This window comes from Cololabis saira, chromosome 22 (genome assembly GCF_033807715.1).
Source record: "Cololabis saira isolate AMF1-May2022 chromosome 22, fColSai1.1, whole genome shotgun sequence".
Lineage (NCBI taxonomy): Eukaryota > Metazoa > Chordata > Actinopteri > Beloniformes > Belonidae > Cololabis > Cololabis saira.
In genome coordinates this window covers 32,699,001-32,719,221 of record NC_084608.1, presented here as the reverse complement: position 1 = coordinate 32,719,221, position 20,221 = coordinate 32,699,001, and the positions used below count along the sequence as shown (strand labels likewise).

The 20,221-nt window shown below is 43.0% G+C and overlaps 1 protein-coding gene across 3 annotated transcripts; it reads right to left on the bottom strand.

The window, feature by feature from the left end:
• Positions 1-2,457: 2,457 nt before the first annotated feature.
• pdha1b (pyruvate dehydrogenase E1 subunit alpha 1b) lies at positions 2,458-20,169 on the bottom strand. 3 transcript variants are annotated; one of them, XM_061713839.1, is made up of 13 exons: positions 20,051-20,145; positions 16,351-16,371; positions 14,503-14,676; positions 12,359-12,424; positions 11,178-11,351; positions 8,851-8,977; positions 8,657-8,748; positions 7,471-7,563; positions 7,241-7,396; positions 6,175-6,246; positions 4,927-4,994; positions 4,742-4,850; positions 2,458-3,189 (listed from the first exon to the last, which is right to left on the bottom strand). In XM_061713839.1, exons 1-13 carry the CDS (start codon positions 20,108-20,110, stop codon positions 3,025-3,027), a joined length of 1,377 nt encoding a protein of 458 aa, XP_061569823.1. In that variant the 5' UTR covers positions 20,111-20,145; the 3' UTR covers positions 2,458-3,024. The 3 variants fall into 3 exon arrangements, with proteins under 3 accessions (XP_061569823.1, XP_061569824.1, XP_061569825.1); XM_061713840.1 differs by lacking the exon at positions 14,503-14,676 and having other exon boundaries at positions 20,051-20,169; XM_061713841.1 differs by lacking the exons at positions 14,503-14,676; positions 16,351-16,371 and having other exon boundaries at positions 20,051-20,152.
• Positions 20,170-20,221: the final 52 nt, after the last annotated feature.

Genomic DNA, 20,221 nt, shown 5'->3' with positions numbered 1-20,221 from the left:
ACCGGTATACCGCCCAGCACTATACTCACTATATCCTGTAAAACAGTGGTTCCCAACCTTTTTTCCTTGTTCCCCCCTACTTGTGTCCAAGACCAGCCAGGCCCCCGACCCGTACGTACTAGCACAAAATAGTCTTTAAAAAATGAACATTAATTACGTTTTTTTGATTAATTTCTCTTTGGTTTACTCTTATGACTTTGTTTTTCTCCAATGTCACCAATGTATAATATACACACAAAAGGACGTACAAATATTTCTGAAAAATGTCTATTTAATACATTTTTTTAACATTTTTCCTTTAACAACCTGTCGGAGTAGATTAAATGTTGAGTAATGATATAATAATAAGGAATGAAACCATTTCCTTTGTTTGTCACCAGTGTATAAAAAACACAAAAAATATTCAAGACATTCATAAATTATTCCTAACAATGTCTTATGAATGACTCCTTCGCAAATATAATTTCTACAATTGCATAATTTCAAAGCAGACAAAGTTTGGCGCCCCCCCAAGGGGGGCCCGGACCCCAGGTTGGAGACACTGCTGTAAAACAAGCCAGTGTTTCTAAGAAACAATAAAATAAAGTCTTATTTATTTATTTAGTCCAGTGTGATCAAATCTTAACCTTGTTAAGACTACCTCCTCTCTTCTACTTATTCCCTTGATACTCTGTGTTTTGACTGTGTTTTGTATTCTGTAATAAGTTCTGCCCTTACTGTCCTTGTCCCACTTCTTCTGCCAAAAATCAGATTTTTTTTTTGACTATTGATTTAGCTTCACCTTTTCCAAATGGAATATAATTGATATGTTTTGAGCTTAATGCTGTTTGGAGCCCTTTGTGGCTGTTCATGTTAAAATCCATGGATGTATTAGAGCGGACCTAACGGTTTTCTGTTTTTCTTCCTTCTCTATCTTCTTTTATGCCTCACTAAGACGCAATGTCTGTAAGTACATGTGTTTATAAGGTTTATATGAACATTTAGAGTGCATTATTTGTCAGTTACAGCCACGTTGTATACGTTTATTTCGTAAATCAATAGGGCTTGGTCACCAAGGTGCATTCTGGGATGCGGCGGCCATGTTGGCAGCCTCGTGAGTGTAAACAAACAGCAGTGTAGTAGCACCAAATGAACAGACGGAACGCAAAAAAAAGATGTTAAACTGCTGGAAAGGAACTGGAATTTACCGGGATACCTTAAACAAGGAAGCGGTATATGGAGGAAATAATGATTATTAACAGTTTGGATCCATATGAAATCCCTACTAAAGAGTGGAGCGCCACTCTTTAGAAGGACTTACTGCCGCAGTTCTGCACAACCGGCGTCTTAGGCTACCTTGTTTAGGAGTGTTTGGCAGCTGCTTTGGTAAATGTTTGACTCGCCATGTGTTTCAATAAATTAGTATAATAGTACAACATACAGTACATGTTTTGTATTACTTTTTTGACCGCTATATTATGCGGAAGAGGCTCCGAGGCGTGAGCAATATTTTTGTTTTCCTTGTGGAATTATTTTTTTGCAGCTACAAATAGAGTTAATATTTTTTCCTCAAACTAGTTTTATCTGAAGATTGGGGTTAATCGCACTGCAGAGAGCTGGCCAGCAACTGCGTTTAGCTCGAGAAGTGGTAGTAAAACCCGTGTGAATGATCCAACACCGGTCCGTGTGAGTGTTTGTGGTTTACTGTGGAAGGTTATGTTTGGTCGTCTTACAGCCGCAATCCAAGCGAGCAGACGACTCTCTCAGATACTTGGTCTCCGTGGTTCTGCCTCCAAGCAGGAAACCGGTGAAAAGTTAAACCATTAGCGATCTTTTCCCTACGTCTGTTATGTGTGGAGCTGCTGCAGCTCCAACACAGCAACGGGTTACCATGGTTACAGAATAACGGAAAGTAACTATTACAAGTACCGGTAGGCTATGACACAACGAAGAGGGAGCACGTTTGTACACAGCGCAGCGGTCCGAAGAGCAGCTAAGGTAGCTTCCAACATGGCGGCTCCGCCAGGTGATGACGTCAAGACGACCAAGCCCTATTCGGGTTGTATTATGGCCTTCGACGTTACACCATTTTCATGTACTTACCTCACTTATCCTGCTGCGTTCATTGACTGGGATAAAAGTGTTATTTAGTACATATTTTATAAGTTCTTCCTGTTAAATGCAGTACAGGCAATGTAGCTAATTTACTTACCTGTGTGTAATTAATGTTATACTTACCTGTTGTCTACCTTTTGTACTTACATTTAATATACATATATTTTGTAACATTTTGTGTTGCAGTTTCACACTGTGGTTCAGTAAAGCTTACAAAACAAGTCCCGGCTTCAACTGGATTTATTGGACTCTGTGTTTAACTGACTGGGTAACCTAATCGCCAACAGGTAGATAAATAAAAACACCAAATGTTTGAGTCTGCAGCGACGCCTGCTGGCGGACGAAGGAACAACACAACACTCATTTATTTTGTGATATTTTATTGCTTTAAATATACAGGTTTAATGACTTTAGTAGGGCTTCAATCAAATAAATAATATTTTATAGCCACCGAAAGTTCCCAACCAACCAAAGTTCCCAGCTGTCTTCATCAGATTCATTTTGATCCAGCAAACACTTTAACAGCCACATAAATAAAATAGTAATAATAAATCTATCTTTACAAGCTCAGTAACAGAAACAGACGGTCCAACTAATTCACTCTACAATAAAATGACCAAAGTTCGACTGTAAACCTCCTTTCCTCGGCAGATTTGGTCATTTCATGTAAAAACCTCTCCCCTTCTTCTACAAGCATGGTTTTCACCCGGCGGGGTCAAAGGTCACAGGAGGCTGAGGGACCGTCGTGCAGGAATGACAAAGAACTTAATGTGCGTGTGTCGCTCGGCTGTGAGGGTCCGAACCCACGACGACGTCTACGGACTAGAAACACGGAGGTTCAGCTACGAGTCCCGCTGGGGGCTGGACCGGGGGTGTCGCCGTGGTAACGGGGTGAAGTGCGTCTCCGTGGGTCGGGGGTTCGGGGGGGGTCTAGCTGACGGACTTGAGCTTGGACCAGGGGTTGGTTCCCCGCACCTCCAGCGGCGGGTCGTTGTGGAAGATGTGGTTGCAGAGTTCGTCCAGCGGCGGCTCCGGGTCCGAGGTGGCGAACTGGGCCGCCTCCTCCACCTGCTTACGGATGTCGATGTCGATCTCCTGGAGGAGAAACCACAGTCCGTAAACCCGGGGGGGGGGGGGTATGGGCTCAAATTATTTTGTATCTGTAAATAAACTTTGTACTTGTAGAAATATTTTGTGCGTGTGCAAAAAATTTGTACTTGCAAAAAATATTTGCACTTGCAAAACATATTTGTACTTCTAGATACAAAGCTACAAACTTTTTACACAAAGCTACAAACTTTTTTTTTTACAAAATCTACAAACTACGAGTTATGGCACTGTTTTGACGTGCCAAAACTAAGAGCCAATCAGAGATCTTTGGCACGGGTTTCAAAGCATTTCTGGAGAGCCAATCAGCACATTGCATCGCCTACTGACGTCGCCGCCATATTGGATGTTCAACACTGCGCTGTAAACTAATACAAGTAAATGGACTTATTTTCATAAAGCGCCTTTCTACAAAGAAATGTACGTTTTACGTCTCATTTATTTATTCAGACACGCACTAATATACTTGGGAAAAATATAAAAAATATAATGTATTTAATTTTCTCAGACGGCAAAAATAAGAACTTTATTGATCCCACATAGGAGTAATTCATGTTATATCAGCTATAGAGAACAAGGTAGTGCCGAAAAACAATATATACACTTTTGTAAAAAAAAGTTTGTAGCTTTGTATCTAGAAGTACAAATATGTTTTGCAAGTGCAAATATTTTTTTCACACGCACAAAATATTTCTACAAGTACAAAGTTTATTTACAGATACAAAATACTTATGGCATTAATTTGAGCCTATAGCAGGGAGGCAAGGAGGCGAAGTAGTAAGGAGGCGAAGAAGCTACATTTTCAGATTGTGACAAACATCACAATTGTTTTACCGTATTTTCTGGACTATAAGCCGCTACTTTTTTCATAGGTTTTGAACCATGCGGCTTATACAAAGGTGTGGATTTTTCTTCCACCGCTTTAACTAGAATTAGAATCAAAACTAAGACAAAATAAATGCAAAGAAGAATACGCTACTTCTTCTTTAGCAGATAGAAGTAGAAGCAGATTTCAAAACAGATAAATAAATACCGGTTATTTTCTCTTGGTTCTGTCCAGTTTTAATCAGCAAAGTTGCTGCCGTGTTAAAAGACACTGTTAGGAAAGGATCTATTTAGGTATAAACATGTACATCATTTACAGTTCAAAATCCTTCTGTACATGTAGTAAATATCTAATCTAATATAAATATCTGCGGCTTGCATATCTGTTTTTTTTTTTATTCAACTAGAGCGGATGCGGCTTATAGTCCAGAAAATACAGTATTTTCTTTTCTGCCATGTTTTGACTATATCCCTTTTATCTCTTATCTTGATTTTATTATTTCTGTTTAATTATCAAACTGTAGGTAAAGTGTATTATAAATAAATGTATTATTATTATCATCATCATCATCAGTAGTAGCTAGTTTCCACGTGTCGGTGCTTTTATTCTGAAGGGTCACCAGGTTCAGGGGATGAGAAGCTCCACCCCCTCCGGTCATGTGACCCTGGATTCAGACCACCCCCCCCCTGCCCCCCGGGCCTGCACGGTGCTCACCTTGAACTCCTCCACGGCGGCCATGTTGTTGCTCAGCATCCTCTCCTTCAGCATGGAGATGGGGTCGCTCTTGCTGCGGACCTCCTGGATCTCCTCCCGGGTCCGGTAGCTGCAGGGGGGACCAGACCCGTTAGAGGAGACCCGGCAGACCGGACCAGGTAGACCCGGTAGACCAGACCACTCACCTGACGCCGGGGTCGCTCATGCTGTGTCCATGGTAACGGTAGGTCTGCAGCTCCATGATGATCGGACCCTGAAACACAGCAGGAGAATGGTCCGTCAGACGGGTCTGAACCGGTCTTAACGGGTCCTAACTGATCCTTAACGGGTCCTAACCGGTCTGAACTGGTCCCAACGGGTGATCTTGTCTGTCCTGGTTCAGCTCTGAGCTGATAAAGTTTACAAATAACTCTTGAAACCTGAAGAAACCTCGCTGAGCTGCAGCTAAACCCTGGGGACCCCTGGACCCCCAAAACACCAGACCCTAGTGACCCCTGATCATAGACATCTATCCGTATCCGCCCCATGGAGCTGCTGTGATAAGTCAACGTCGCCGCCATATTGGATGTGGCAAGACTGCGCTGTAAACTAATACAAGTAAATGGACTTATTTTCATAAAGCGCCTTTCTACAAAGAAATGTACGTTTTACGTCTCATTTATTCATTCACACACGCACTAATATACTTGGGAAACAGTTAGGCACCAAATATAATATATTACATTTTCTGAGATGGCAAAAATAAGAACTTTATTGATCCCACATAAGAGTAATTCATGTTATATCAGCTATAGAGAACAAGGTAGTGGCAAAAACAATATATATCCCCCCTCACAAAAATAAGAAAAATAGAGAAACATATTTTCTCATCAACAAAGCATATTTTACATTAACATATTTTACATTTTTCAAGTAACAAAATAACATATTTGAACCATTTCAGATTTTTTCAGTTATTTCATTGTCTGAAAAATGGTTCAAATGTGTTATTTTGTTATTTGAAAATTTTTAAATTTGTTTTGTTGATGAGAAAATATGTCTCTATTTTTCTTATTTTTGTGAGGGGGGATATATTGTTTTTCGGCGCTACCTTGTTCTCTATAGCTGATATAACATGAATTACTCCTATGTGGGATCAATAAAGTTCTTATTTTTGCCATCTGAGAAAATTAAATACATTGTATTTGGTGCCTAACTGTTTCCCAAGTATATTAGTGCGTGTGTGAATGAATAAATGACTTAAAAACATAAATTTCTTTATAGAAAAGGCGCTTTATGAAAATAAGTCCATTTACTTGTATTAGTTTCCAGCGCAGTCTTGAACATCCAATATGGCGGCGACGTTGACGTATCGCAGCAGCTCCGTGGGGCGGATACGGATACATGTCTATGCCCCTGAAGACCCGGGACCCCAGGACTAGAAGTGACCTCACCTTTCCAGATCTGCAGTGATCGGCGGCGAACTTCGTGGCCTCTCTGACGCACAGAACGTCCATCCCGTCCACCTGCAGAAGAGCAGAAGAACCAGCTCAGAACCGGCTCAGAACAGCCTGGAAACAGCCTGGAACAGGCGGCCCGCCCCCGCGGCGCCAGGACCGCGGCGGCGGCGCTTGTCTGCAGTATCATACATGAGCAGCAGACCTGCTTGCATGCTCACACCTGCAACTGCCAGGAGCCTCGTGGGCTCCACTTCTACTCTGGGTCCGTACGGGCCGGCTGCGGCGCAGGACGGCACCGCAGCCACCGCCCAGGACCGACGGGTCACCAGCATTAAGTATTCACATTCATTACTCAGGTAGAAGTATAGATACTAGAGTTTAAAAATACTCCTGTAGAAGTTGAAGTATCAACTCAAGTTTTTTACTCAAGTAAAAGTATAAAAGTACTGGTTTCAAAACTACTTAAAGTATAAAAGTAAAAGTAATGTAAGGGGGAAAAAGCCATTAAGGACAAAAGCCATTGAAAATGAATGTATCTTAGTATAATGCAAATATATTAAAGAAGCATATATGTGTACTATTGAGCATTAACATGTGTTTCAGAGAGCAGGAGATATGATGACTAGTTGTCTATAAGTATTGTAATGGTGCAAAAAGTCAAACTTCAGAGGCATGTTATCATTTATCCTAACCTTTATTGGAATGTACATCCAAGTTTAGTTGCAGGAATCTGAGGGAACGGATGTAAGAACAAAACTGGACAAGAACATCTGAATCAACCACAACCAAATTCACTCTATCCAGATGGAGCAATTTAACTGGATAGTTTTTATTTAAAGGCCGAAATGAAATAGAGTAACGAGGCTGTTTTTAAAATGTAAGGAGTAAAAAGTACAGATAATTGTGTGAAAATGTAAGGAGTAAAAGTAAAAAGTCGCCTGAAAAATAATTACTCCAGTGAAGTATAGATAACCAAAATGTCTACTTAAGTAAGGTAACGAAGTATTTGTACTTTGTTACTTGACACCTCTGGTTACGAGAACCCCAGAACGAGCCTCACCCGCAGCCCGGGGATGTAGTCTCCGCGGCGGTAGTACTCGGTGCTGGCCGACGCCCGCTCCACCGACGTGCCCATGCCGTACTGGTTGTTCTCGCACACGAAGATGCAGGGCAGCTTCCACAGCGCCGCCATGTTGAAGGCCTCGAACAGCTGGCCCTGATTGGACGAGAGGAGACGTCAGTCCCCGCCCCCTCCGCCGCCCCGCCCCGCCCGTCTGACGTTCACCCCACCTGGTTGGCCGCGCCGTCTCCGTACAGCGTGACGCACAGCTGGTTGTTGCCGTGGTACTGGCAGGCCAGGGCGATGCCGGCGCCCAGCGGCACCTGGAGGTCAGAGGTCACGGAGGTCATTAGGGGTGTAACAAGATATCGTGCCACGAAATTTCGCGATACAAAAACGTCACAATACGTGTCGTGGAGGTGACAAACTGTATCGCGATATTGGGTTAATAATATTAATCTATTGTGTTGACTAGTAACGCGCCTCGACCCGCGGACCAAAATCTTCCTCCGCTCAGAAGAAACTAGTCCCGTTTTGGTCCCGATCACGGGACTCTTGCAGGGTTTTGAGCTCTGAACTTTTACTAATGTAAGGCTGGTGTAGAGTTAAGCCTTACCTTATTAAATTAAACCTTTTTCGGGTCATGAGTAGGATAAACACGGGACAACTTCTGCTGAGTTCCAGTGTACTTTAATGTCCACTCAACAGTGTAGGATTTTAGAACATCAACACAGCACCTAGTGCCGTACTGTAGCGTATCACTCCGCCCAATCTAAAACAGACTAATCACTACAGATAAACTGACTAGTGTCATTATAGTCCCTGATTTACATCACAATATAAAGAATATATTAATAAAATAATGAACCCTGAATTACCAAAATAACCTTCTTAACAAAAATAAATCTCCTCTTACACTTATAAGGTGAGCATGAATCAATCTTTTTTATGATGTAAAATTGTATGTATTTATTTACCTTTATTTATTTATTTAATTTTAGTTGTTAAATTTCTGGAAAAGAAAAAAGTCAAATCATACATGAGAGAAACTATTCAGTTTGTGGATAAATATTTGTACTTGTATGAAACTGAAGATCATAATGCAAACCTGATATTTACTTTTAGTTCAGTTTGTGGAAAATGGTTGGCCTGGCTTTCTCTTTAAAACTTAAACAGTTATAAAGCATTACAAACTGGAACAATAGGGCAAATGCACAGCATTGTTTTGTATCTTTCAAATAAAAGACAATTTTTCCAGTCATATGTTCCTCATTCAAGGTGGTTAAAAAAATACTGCTATAATATCGTATCGTTATCGTGACCTCACTATCGTTTATCGTGAGATTAGTGTATCGTTACACCCCTAGGAGGTCATGGAGACTGCGCTCACGGACCTGCACGTGTCCTGGCTCTTACCTGCGCGCCCACGATGCCGTTTCCTCCGTAGAAGTTTGGCGCGTACATGTGCATGGAGCCGCCCTTCCCTTTGGCCACGCCCCCTTTGCGACCTGAGGAGGAAAACGAGGATGAAACTTCCTGCATCAGGACCGGTGTTCTGCCATTTTTTGCCGCTTTGCTAAAAAAATGCTACCTAATGGCACCGCCTTCACCTGTGAGCTCGGCCAGGATCTCCTTCATGGACACGCCGCGGGTGTAGGTGTAGCCGTGGGCGCGGTACGCCGTGATCAGGTGGTCGGTGGGGTTGATGGACGCCTCGATGCCCGCGGCGCACGCTTCCTGCAGGAAACAACCACAGACGTTAGTTACAACCTAGTTACAGCTGGCAGAGTGACATGATTAGCAGCTCCTTCCTTTCCTTCCCACCCGGTGACACGGACGTCTCAATGCAAATATCGGCCCGTCTTTCTGATATCTCTACGGATGAAGGGCCGTCACCTTCAGCTAAATCACGTCACGTATTGACTACTGTAATTCCTGGTTGGTCGGCCTTCCTGCTGCTCAGTTAAACCTCTGCAGATTACCCAGAATGCTGCAGCACGTCTGGTTCAATCAACCCAAGAGAGCTCAGTAGTCAATATGTGACCTGACCAGAGCCTGAACCAAGAGCTGTGTCGTATGTTCTGTCAGGTCTGATTGTCCTGATGTTGTAGAGACCGAACCGACAAGACCGGGAAACCGAGGCAACATGCTCCTTAAAGGTCAGCTGGTTGTCTAAAATGACACCAAGATTCCCAGCAGAAGACGTGGGCACAAGTGTGGTGGAATCCAGCTGCTTATCTGAGGAGGGAAGGAATGACTGGCTGGACAAACCATGAGCTCAGTCCTGGACGGATTTAGCTGAAGGTGAAGTTCCTTCATCCACGCAGAGAAATCAGAAAGACAGGCCGATATTCGCATTGAGACGACCGTGTCGCCAGATGGGAAGGGAAGGAAGAGCTGGGTGTCATCAGCATAGCAGTGGTAGGAGAAGCCATGAGAGCTGATGATTTCACCTAGTGAACTGGTGTATAGTGAAAAGAGAAGGGGGCCGAGCACCGATCCCTGTGGCACCCCTGTTGCCAGCTCAACATACTGTAACTGACAGAAGAGCAGTCGAGCGGCCTAAAGCCAGACTGATGTGGATCATACAGGCAGGTGTCGTGAAGGAACTGTGACTGCGTTTACATGCAGCAATAACCCTTTTAAAACCCGAATATTAGCAATAACCCGGTTTTGCACGGCCATGTAAACACCAATAACCCCTTTGAATAACCAGAATTTGCTCATATTTGGGTTTTTAAAGACCCGAATATGAGCCCTGGGTTACTCCTTTTAAAACCCAAATATTGGGTCATGTAAACGCCAAACGGAATATCCCCATCAAACGGAACATGAATTAGTTTTCTGCACATGCTCTGTTCACAAGGAATCCTGGTCTTTTGAGTCCAGGAAGTTCTTATAAACACAGAGAAACCAAGACCAGGAGGAGACTAATCACTTCATAAATGTAATGAAGGATATGAACATTTCTGCATTTGTAGACGGTAGAAAGTACCGGGATAGAAGATTTACAAGAAGGTGAGCGAAAAGTTGCGTGAAGCAGCATTTGTTTTGAATTTGGATACAGGAAGAAGAAGCAGAAATGACGGTAATTGCGTCATGATGTTCTCCGTGCGTCGCTGGTTTGATCCAGATATCCCAAATGATTAATTACCATGTAAACAGGGATAACCCTGTTTGCTCACGCATGGAAACGGAATATTCCCAATGTTTCAGTAACCAAAATATTAGCAATAACCCGAATTTTGACTGCATGTTAACGTAGTCTGTGAGACCTGAAAGAAGACGGCACGTTCTATACCAGCGGTCGGCAACCCAAAATGTTGAAAGAGCCATATTGGACCAAAAACACAAAACTAATATGTCTGGAGCCGCAAAAAATGAAAAGTCTTGTATAAGCCTTAGAATGAAGGCAACATTTTTTTTTCCCCATTAAAAAAGAGAAAAAAAGTCGATACGTCGAGAAAAAAAGTCGATACACCGAGAAAAAAAGTCGATACACCGAGAAAAAAAGTCGATACGCCGAGAAAAAAAGTCGATACGCCGAGAAAAAAAGTCGATACGCCGAGAAAAAAAGTCGATACACCGAGAAAAAAAGTCGATACACCGAGAAAAAAAGTCGATACGCCGAGAAAAAAAGTCGATATGTCGAGATTAAAAAGGAAGGAAGGAAGAAAAAAAAAGAGAAAAAAGGGGGAAAAAAAAAATCAAACATTTTTGAAAAAGCTCCAGGAGCCACTAGGGCGGCGCTAAAGAGCCACATGCAGCTCTAGAGCCGCGGGTTCCCGACCCCCGGTCTAGAAGTTTAGACATGAACAGGAGCAGTGAGACCCGGTAGTTTCCAGCCTGGGCCGGGTGTGGGTTCTGACCCAGCTTGTTTGAAGGCAGAGGGAAAGAGGCCAGAGGCCAGAGAGGAGTGGATGATTGTTATCTCTACCTGCCCGTCGTACAGGTGGCAGAAGCCCCGGATGATCTTCTGCTTGTACAGCTGGTCGGCCTTCAGCTCCATGCGGCGGATGCTCTGCATGGTCCGGTAGTACTGCAGGCCCTGCTCCCGGGTCAGCTCGGCCCGCTCGGGGGGGCCCTCGTCCAGCCGGTGCAGCCCGCACTTCTGCAGGGGGGGCAGAGGTCAGAGGTCAGAGGTCAGAACCACAGCCAGAACCAGTTCAGCTTCAATCAGAACTAGGGGTGTAACAATATATCGTGCCACAAAATTTTGCGATACAAAAACGTCACAATACGTGTCGTGGAGGTGACAAACTGTATTGCAATATTGGGTTATTAATATTAATCTATTGTGTTGACTAGAAACGACCCGCGGACCAAAATCTTACTACGCTCAGAAGAAACTAGTCCCGTTTTGGTCCCGATCACGGGACTCTTGCAGGGTTTTGAGCTCTGAACTTTTACTTATGTAAGGCTGGTGTAGAGTTAAGCCTTACCTTATTAAATTAAACCTTTTTCAGGTCGTGAGTAGGATAAACACGGGGAAACTTCTGCTGAGTTCCAGTGTACTTTAATGTCCCTCAACAGTGTAGGATTTTAGAACATCAACACAGCACCTAGTGCCGTACTGTGGCGTATCACTCCGCCCAATCTAAAACAGACTCATCACTACAGATAAACTGACTAGTGTCATTATAGTCCCTGATTTACATCAGAATATAAAGAATATATTTATAAAATAATGAACCCTGAATTACCAAAATAACCTTAACAAAAATAAATCTCCTCTTACACTTATAAGGTTAGCATGAATCAATCTTTTTTATGATGTAAAATTGTATTTATTTACTTTAATTCATTTATTTAATTTTAGTTGTTAAATTTCTGGAAAAGAAAAAAATTAAATCATACATGAGAGAAACTATTCAGTTTGTGTCTAAATATTTGTACTTGTATGAAACTGAAGATGCTTAATGCAAACCTGACATTTACTTTTAGTTCAGTTTGTGGAAAATGGTTGGCCTGGCTTTCTCTTTAAAACTTAAACAGTTATAAAGCATTACAAACTGGAACAATAGAGCAAACGCACAGCATTGTTTTGTATCTTTCAAATAAAAGACCATTTTTTCCAGTCATATGTTCCTCATTCCAGGTTGTTAAAAAAAGGCCCACCTTGACATCGAAGCTGGCCGCGGGGGTGAAGTCAGCGTAGGAGCGCGACACCACCACTCGGTTGCCCTGGAAACAGCAAACACAGAGTTCAGACATCCCATAATCAGTGCAGTTCAAACACAGACGGAGGCCCCGGGGCCTCCACGTGTCAGCGGGGAGGGGTCGGGGGTCGGGGGTCGGGGAGAAGAACAGGCGGGAGCAGGACGGCGGTCAAACCCGCGGCGTGACATCATCACGCCGGTATTACGGTAAGAGAATCATCGGATTAAAACAGATCAGACCTGATCGTTCAGGTTCATCACCCAATCAAACATCTAACACAACGAAGGAAAAGGTTCAGCTCTGATCTCCATTTTCTGCCACAATAAATAAAATAATTTAAAAAAGAAATAAAAGCAAGGCAGAGTAGAATGGCGTTTACGGTGTCTGTATGATTTCACCCGGATTTGTTCTTATGGATTGGTGTGTTTTTTAAATTTATTTGATTTATGTTTGTTATAATTCAGGCTGGAAAAGGTTTTTTGATTCATGACTTGTTTTAGGACAATTTTATTTGGTGAATTTCATTCACTCAAATTGTTGTTTTATTGGTTTTTCATGTGAATATAAATCATAAACGATCCTAAAATTTACAGATTCTGCAAAGATTGATCAAACTATTGACATTTATGATAAGTGCTTTAAGATTTGTGTCTAGACTTATCCTTTGCTGTGTATCTTTTCTCTTTATTTACTGCTTTTATATATATTTTTCTATTTATTGGTTTTGTGGATGTATGTTTTTTACGCTTCCTTTTATGTTATATATTACGTTTACTGTATATTTTATGTATATATACATAATAGCTGAGCATATCTACTGTTTTTGCTCTTTATCTTTAATAAAGTTGTGTTAAAAAAAATGTCACACCCTAAAATAGGGAGAAAAAAAACCTTTAGGACTGAACAACTACGACCGTGCCGACGCTCTGGACTTTGAGAGTTTTGGTCTAATTTACTCGCAATAATCTACCATAAAGTTGATAAAAACTCCTGATTGAACGTCTGGTCCTTTTAGCAGGTTTGTGGTTTAACGTCTGGTTTTTGTTCCCTATCTGAAGAAAACCAGCAGAGACGGGTTTTTCCATCCGTCAGCCAGGAGGCGGTTGCTTAGCAACGGCAGCAGCAGAACAGGAAGAGCAGGAACGTGTTAGTTTCATAGTTTTACGGTTTAACCCAGGGGTGTCAAACTCATTTTGCTTGGCGGGCCGGATTTGACCAATTTTTTTCTCGCGGGCCGCGCGCTCAAAATCACAAAAACGGTGCAAAACATTCTTTTTTCCTAACTCTTTTTTTTTTTTACTATTGTTATCTAATCCAATATCAGTTTAGTTAAATTTAAAAGGAAATATGCACTTTGTTTACTTTTCTTGAAATTTCTCGTTTTTTCTTCAAATTATGTAATATCATTTTACAAAAATAAACAGAGACAAGTGGTTTTTTTTTAATATTTTGCTTTTTTTGTAGGAAATTTAATTAAAAGCAAAATCTTTCTTATTACATCCGAGAGTGTTTCTTTGTAATTTAGAGATTTTTCCAGTACAATTAAGTGTATTTATTTTTAAAAATTGGCGCGGATATTTACGCCAGTGTGCCGAAAAAGTCATCACTTCTTTTTTAACTGTTTTACTTTGTCACTATCCTCGTATTCAAAACTGAAATTCTCCTAATAAATATCTTCTATCATCTTTTTTAGCAGTGATATTTTTCCTGCGAAAATATATAATAGTAGTCAGTTAATAAAAATAAACGACCGTCTACAAAGAAATAAAAATCGGCAAATGTGTTCTAGAAAACTAAAAAAATGTCAAACTGCTCTATTTGTGGAATAACAATGGATTTGTAGAAGAAATATATTATCGGATATGCTGCGATTCATGGCAAATATTTGTGCCTTCCTTTTTAGTAAATTAACATTTTGTTTTTTTGCATTGGAAACTTCTCTCGGGCCGCACATTTGACACCCCTGGTTTAACCCCTTCAAGACTCCCGGAGGGAGGAGGTCATGCAGCCGCCAGAGATCCAGGACCAGCCAGAACCGGGTGGGAGAATCATGCAGAACCCCCCCCAACGCACACAGACCCGGGGAGGCTGCTGGTCCTTACAGGCGGGTCGGGCCCGGCGCTCCGGCCGCTAACTAACCGCGCAGGAGGTGCTGCAGGGCCGACGGGTGGAGGCTCGGGTGGCCGACGCTGGGGCGGTGCCGGGGCCGGCGTCGCTGGGGCCGGGTCTGCCGGCGGTGACGTCACACGGACGTACTCTGACAGGTCGGCCAGCAGCTGGAGAACACGAGCCAACCAATCAGAGCGGCTCTAGAGGCCGAGGGCCGGGACACAGCAGCTACATGGAGACACACACGGGGACAAACACGGGGGACACGGAGACCCCGCCGGCCCACAGGAAGAAGAATTCTTGCCGTAATCCGCCCGATATGGAAGTTTCAACAGCGTGTTTACACCTTAAACTGGGCAGACACTGATATTTTAAATCGTTTGATTCAGTTCCATCTCAAACTGCACCACTAGATCACTGAGTTCAAAAGTTCACAGCCCACAAGTGTCACACTGTACGAGCCGATGCTCCGTCTGCTCACACTATACGATCATAATCCTCCCGTCAGACTTCTGTTACTGGAACTGCAACGTCAAAAAGAAGTGGAAGAGGAGGAACCCCGAAGTGGGAGACACCGAAGATGCTCAGCAAAAAACAAACGCGCTGCCGCAATTTGTGCAATTCTGTGTGGCGATAAATGAAAAAAGATTAGACAACGTCGTGATTGGACAAGGAACTGTCTGGGCAGACGTGGGAAATGCGGCCTTTTTTTTCTCTGCTATTAAAACACGATTTGTAATGTCAATTTGCGACACTTTAAACTACAAATAATAGTTTTTGACGTGACATCAGAGATTGTGCATGCTCTCTGTGAAAGGATGAGTCCAGTCGGCTCGTAGCTGCTTCAACTGTGCAATTCCTTCACGAGGAGCGACCAGGATTTCAAACACGCTTGATTTTCTTGCGATCTCACGATTTGTGATCGGGAGCTCGTCGTGAGGTGTTACTCTCTCGTTGTGAGGTGTTAATCTCTCGCCGTGAGGCGTCAATCTCTCGTCGTTACCCCACGTTTACTGCACAAGACACGACCAACGATTTGGTCGAAATCCGGCCCGATCCAAAAAATAGTTGCACGACTGGAAAATCGGTTCGAAACAAGCCGACAATCGCACAGTGTCTGCTCGGCTTTAGCCGGGAACTGAATCTCTTGAGATGGAGCTGTTGGTGCCAGATCAATCATCCTAATCATCAGGTTAGTATGAACGACATTTACAGAGCTGCTGCATTGTTAGCGTCCATTTTGTATCATGTTTTTGTCCTCCTTCGCGCTCGTTTACTAATTGTACCAGAAGAACGCCAACACGAAAGTGCGTGTGGCGCCACCTAGCGTCACGGAGTCGAACGCACCTCACTCAATAATCGATTGTCTTCTCGTGCATGAATACTTGGATTTCTCTGATCCTCCAGTTTAATCTTTAGATTGTTTCCAACAGCTTGATCAGACCCTGATTTACCCAGACGACCAGTCGACCCCGGACGCTGCTCGTTCTCCCTCCAGACGACCTTGAATCTCTGGCTGCTGTTCAGACTAAACCTGCTCATATACGAGCAAACTTTACTTTGTTACACCGAGTTTCTAAATATTCTCACTTCACCGTATTCTGAATTTTATTTATTCTCATCGAAATTGATAGAATAATTTCCAGCCTGAATTACATTCACTGAAATCAACACATATTTTGTATTTCAGAGTAAAAGCTGGCGGTTCTCCGCTCCGTAAATCCAACGTCACCATAAACCAGCCCGTTTTCCGGGTCCTGAACGTTACATCACGCCCCGTTTGTGCGGGTTGGGCCGGGATCCGTCGCTGCAGAGGGAAGGAAGTGTGGGATCAGACTTACCTCCGACACCGTTTGGGCTCCCTAGGGTTCAGGTGCGGGGGTGGGGGAGAGGAGGGAGAGAAGCAAGAAATAAATGGGGGTTGAAGAATGTTGTGTGTGAAGAGGGCAAAGAAAGGACGGGGGGGGAACAACACACGGATCCTCCAGGCGCTTCTGTTAAACATCTTCCCCTCCAGATTAACACCAGATCAGTTTGGTCGGGGGTCGGGGGTCACGGCGGCGCCTGGAGGAGCCAGCGATGAACACAGACCCAACATGCTCTGATCGTCTCTCCTACGGGCCCATGTGCCGATGCAGGGACGTGAAAACCCCATAAACTGGTATTTCATCCACAGAAGACATAAAACTGAGACCGTGCTCTCGTTTCCTGGAGAATATGAGCCCAGTCTGAGTTCGATGGCAGCAGCTCAAACATGCTGAGACACAAGACGGAAAAGTACCTGGTGCTATAAATATAAGAGCTGGAGGAACATGGAGACGTTGATGAGGTTAACTGTCAACGTGACATTAAAAAGCAGCCGAGTGGTTCAGAGTCTAAACACGGCCAGGCTGAAAAAACGGCTGTAAATTCTCCAAAGTAAAAACTGTAGAGACGTCTGCAGTTAATATTAATGTGATATTATGAATAGTTCACCGTTAACGGTAGAAAATACACGCGGGTTATAAAAATCTGGAGAAATCTACACCGGATTATCAGCCGTCGGCGTCGGTTTTGACCGTTTCCACATGTAGAATCGGTTTCTATGACCCGTCTGATTGGTGGAGCGCTAGACCTTGACTGGCCAATCAGAGTTTACAAGAAATTACGAATGTAAACTTACTCGATAGACAACGATGACACTGACACTTCAGTACTCCATCATGGCATCGGTTTGATTGTGTTCGTTTTTAATTATTAGCATCGTATGTTCGATCCTTCTTAACTTTTATCAGAAGTGAAAACACCGACAGACGACAGCGGCTCAGTTCAGGACTCGAGACTAAAGAGATCCTTCATTTCCGGATGTTCTTTTTTGGCTTGATTGCCTGCCAGAATCTGATTTCTCCCCTGAAAATGGGTATTTTTACCTACCAAAAATTGATTGAAGACCAAATACAGTTAATGAAAAGTTGTTTCTGCCTAAATTAGACTTAATCTCATTCCTGAGCTTCATGATCTGAAAATCTGACGTTTTAGCGCTATCGCTGTGCGCGCTCCCGTGGCCAGAAATCAGATTCTGGCAGGGAATCACTTTTTGGTACGACACCGGCCCTCAGATACTCCTTTTCCACCAAACCGGTTCCAGGGCTGGTTCTGGTTCACAACTGTTTCGACTATGGAACAAGCTGAGAACCGGTTTGTTTTCCCCAGCTCGGGTGCTGAGGGGAGACACATCATTACATCTGTAAACGTCAGTTACGTCGCTGCGTTGGTGTGAAAGTTGAAGCCCAGCAAACACTTGGTGCCTTGGAACCATTTTATTCTGGACCGGAGCCAGTTCTTTGTTCGTGGAAACAGAACGAACCAGAACCCGCCCTGGAACCGGTTTGGTGGAAAGGAGTTAGATGAGGCGTCTTGACTTGCATCATTCAGCAAAACAGGTTAAACGAGAATGAAAACAATAGAGTCAGATGTGCCGAACTGGTCTGGCTGAAACTGAATTTGATTGATTGATTAATAAGATCAACCCCGAAGGAAATTAACCCTATTTAACTAAATATATTTGGCGTACACACAAAATAAAAACTCTTTAAAAGGCCTGTTTCTAAACAAAGACGGGATAATAAACGGAAGTAAACATCTCCATGAACTGTGCTGGCCTGCCATCCAATTCAAAATGACCCTTTAAAACATCGGACATAATGGCTGCGTCCCAATTGAACCACTCGCCCTCGTTTTCTTCACTAACCCTAACTTTTGCGTGTTCCTGTCAAGGTAGTGGTGTCCCAATTCCTCTTTTCACCAAGGGGGAGGGGGCATAACGAGATGCTCACTTGGCGAGCGAGGGGGTATGAAAATTTCCCAGAATGCTTTTCGTCGTCATTTGCGGACTGAATAAAAAAAAAAAACATTGCGGACATTTCTTATTTTTTTGCGAATAAAATCAATATTTTGAGTTAGTTTCTGCATAAAAATGCGTTTTGATTACATTTCTCGTTACAAACCAATATTTTACTTTCATAATATTCACTCAGTGGATGTACATAATCCCTTTTTTGTCCGTTGTTCGCTAAGATGGCGCCGGAGTAAAGGCTGTTAGGTTACGCCGTAGGCTACGTAACCTACGCCGTAGGCTCTGCGTCGATTTGACTCGCCGACCGAAGGCAAACAGGCAGACTCGTCTCAGAGAAATAGAGAGAAATAATCCTGTGACTCGTCAGATTTGTTTTGGATGTTTCTGATATAATAGTCTTCAGAAACCACAAAGTAATCCAGCTGTTACCTGGGTAATTTACACACTTTCAGATAAAGTTGCCGAAGATCACGCCAGAATAAAAGGGATTTATGGTCCGCGTTACACCAACGCAGAGCCTACGGCGTAGGTTACGTAACCTACGCCGTAGGCTCTGCGTTTATCTGCGTTGATGTACGCGGACCCAAGCTCCGGAACCGGCCGACAGGAATTTCGGAGCAAATATCTTAACAGGCGTTATTTGGATAAACTGAGCCCAGGTTGGGGATCTTAACGGTTACTTTCACGCCTGAAAAAATATTAAAACTTAAAAAAGTGGCATATTAACAGCGCTACAGCTGAAATTAAAACAGCTTTTTGGCTCTCAGCTTCCTGATCAGGTTAGGGAAAAACGAGGGGTAGGGGGAGAAATGGGACAGGCACCTGGGCCAAGTGCCCTAGATCTCAAGTGCCCTAAAATCTCCCCCTTCTTTTTTAGGGGGTAGGGAAGAAAATAAGTGCGAGTGAAGAAAAGAAGTGCGAGTGAAGAAAAGAAGTGCGAGTGAAGAAAAGAAGGGCGAGTGAAGTTGGTCCTTAATTCCCTCTATTTAAACTACAGGACTGTCTCAGAAAATTAGAATATTGTGATTTTCTGTATTGCAATAAAAAAAAAACTAAAATGTCATACATTCTGGATTCATTACAAATCAACTGAAATATTGCAAGCCTTTTATTATTTTAATATTGCTGATCATGGCTTACAGCTTAAGAAAACTCAAATATCCTATCTCAAAAAATTAGAATATTCTGGGAATCTTAATCTTAAACAGAATGTATGACATTTTTGTTTTTTTAATTGAATTACAGAAAATAAAGGACTTTATCACAATATTCTAATTTTCTGACACAGTCCTGTATAGATTATAATTATTATAATATAGATTTTAATTTGTGCTCTATGTTCTACTGTGCTGAAAAAAACACCAGTTTCGTGCATGATCCAAGTTAAAGAGATTAAAAGTAAATATATTAAGTAAGTAAGTAAATATTGATCACATCGTGCAGCTTCACAAAACAGGCAGGGACTCAAACTATTCAGTTAGGAACCAAAACATTCAGCTAAACATCAGAAAACACGGTTTTCGTCACAAACATGCAGCTAAATGTTAAGTAATCGGATTAGCCGCCGGAGCTAACGTTAGCTCCGCCACAAGGTCAGTCTCCGCTCAAACAGCAGCGGATCCGCCCGCAGCCCGGCCAGAACCAGCCAGGACCGGCCAGCACCAGACCACAACCCCCCAGAACTACCCAGAACCAGAACCACTCACCACGCTCTTCCCCGCGATCCTGCAGAGCGCGTTGGAAATGAGCGACATCATGTTTTTCATGTTCCTCCTGCCGAGACCCGTGTGCACCCGCGAATTTCCGCCGGGCAGTGCGCGGCTGCAGCAAACATCCGTTCCTACCCCCGTAAAATCAGACGCATCCGCACTAGGAGG

What these genes read in the sequence shown, in the direction of transcription:
- pdha1b (XM_061713839.1), bottom strand. Translation starts at nt 20,110, where the DNA reads ATGAAAAACATGATGTCGCTCATTTCCAACGCGCTCTGCAGGATCGCG. An exon ending in ACGGCATCGTGGGCGCGCAG is followed by an intron (nt 7,564 to 8,656) that starts GTAAGAGCCAGG and finishes TCTGACCTCCAG; the next exon opens with GTGCCGCTGGGCGCCGGCAT. An exon ending in GAGACGGCGCGGCCAACCAG is followed by an intron (nt 7,397 to 7,470) that starts GTGGGGTGAACG and finishes TCGTCCAATCAG; the next exon opens with GGCCAGCTGTTCGAGGCCTT.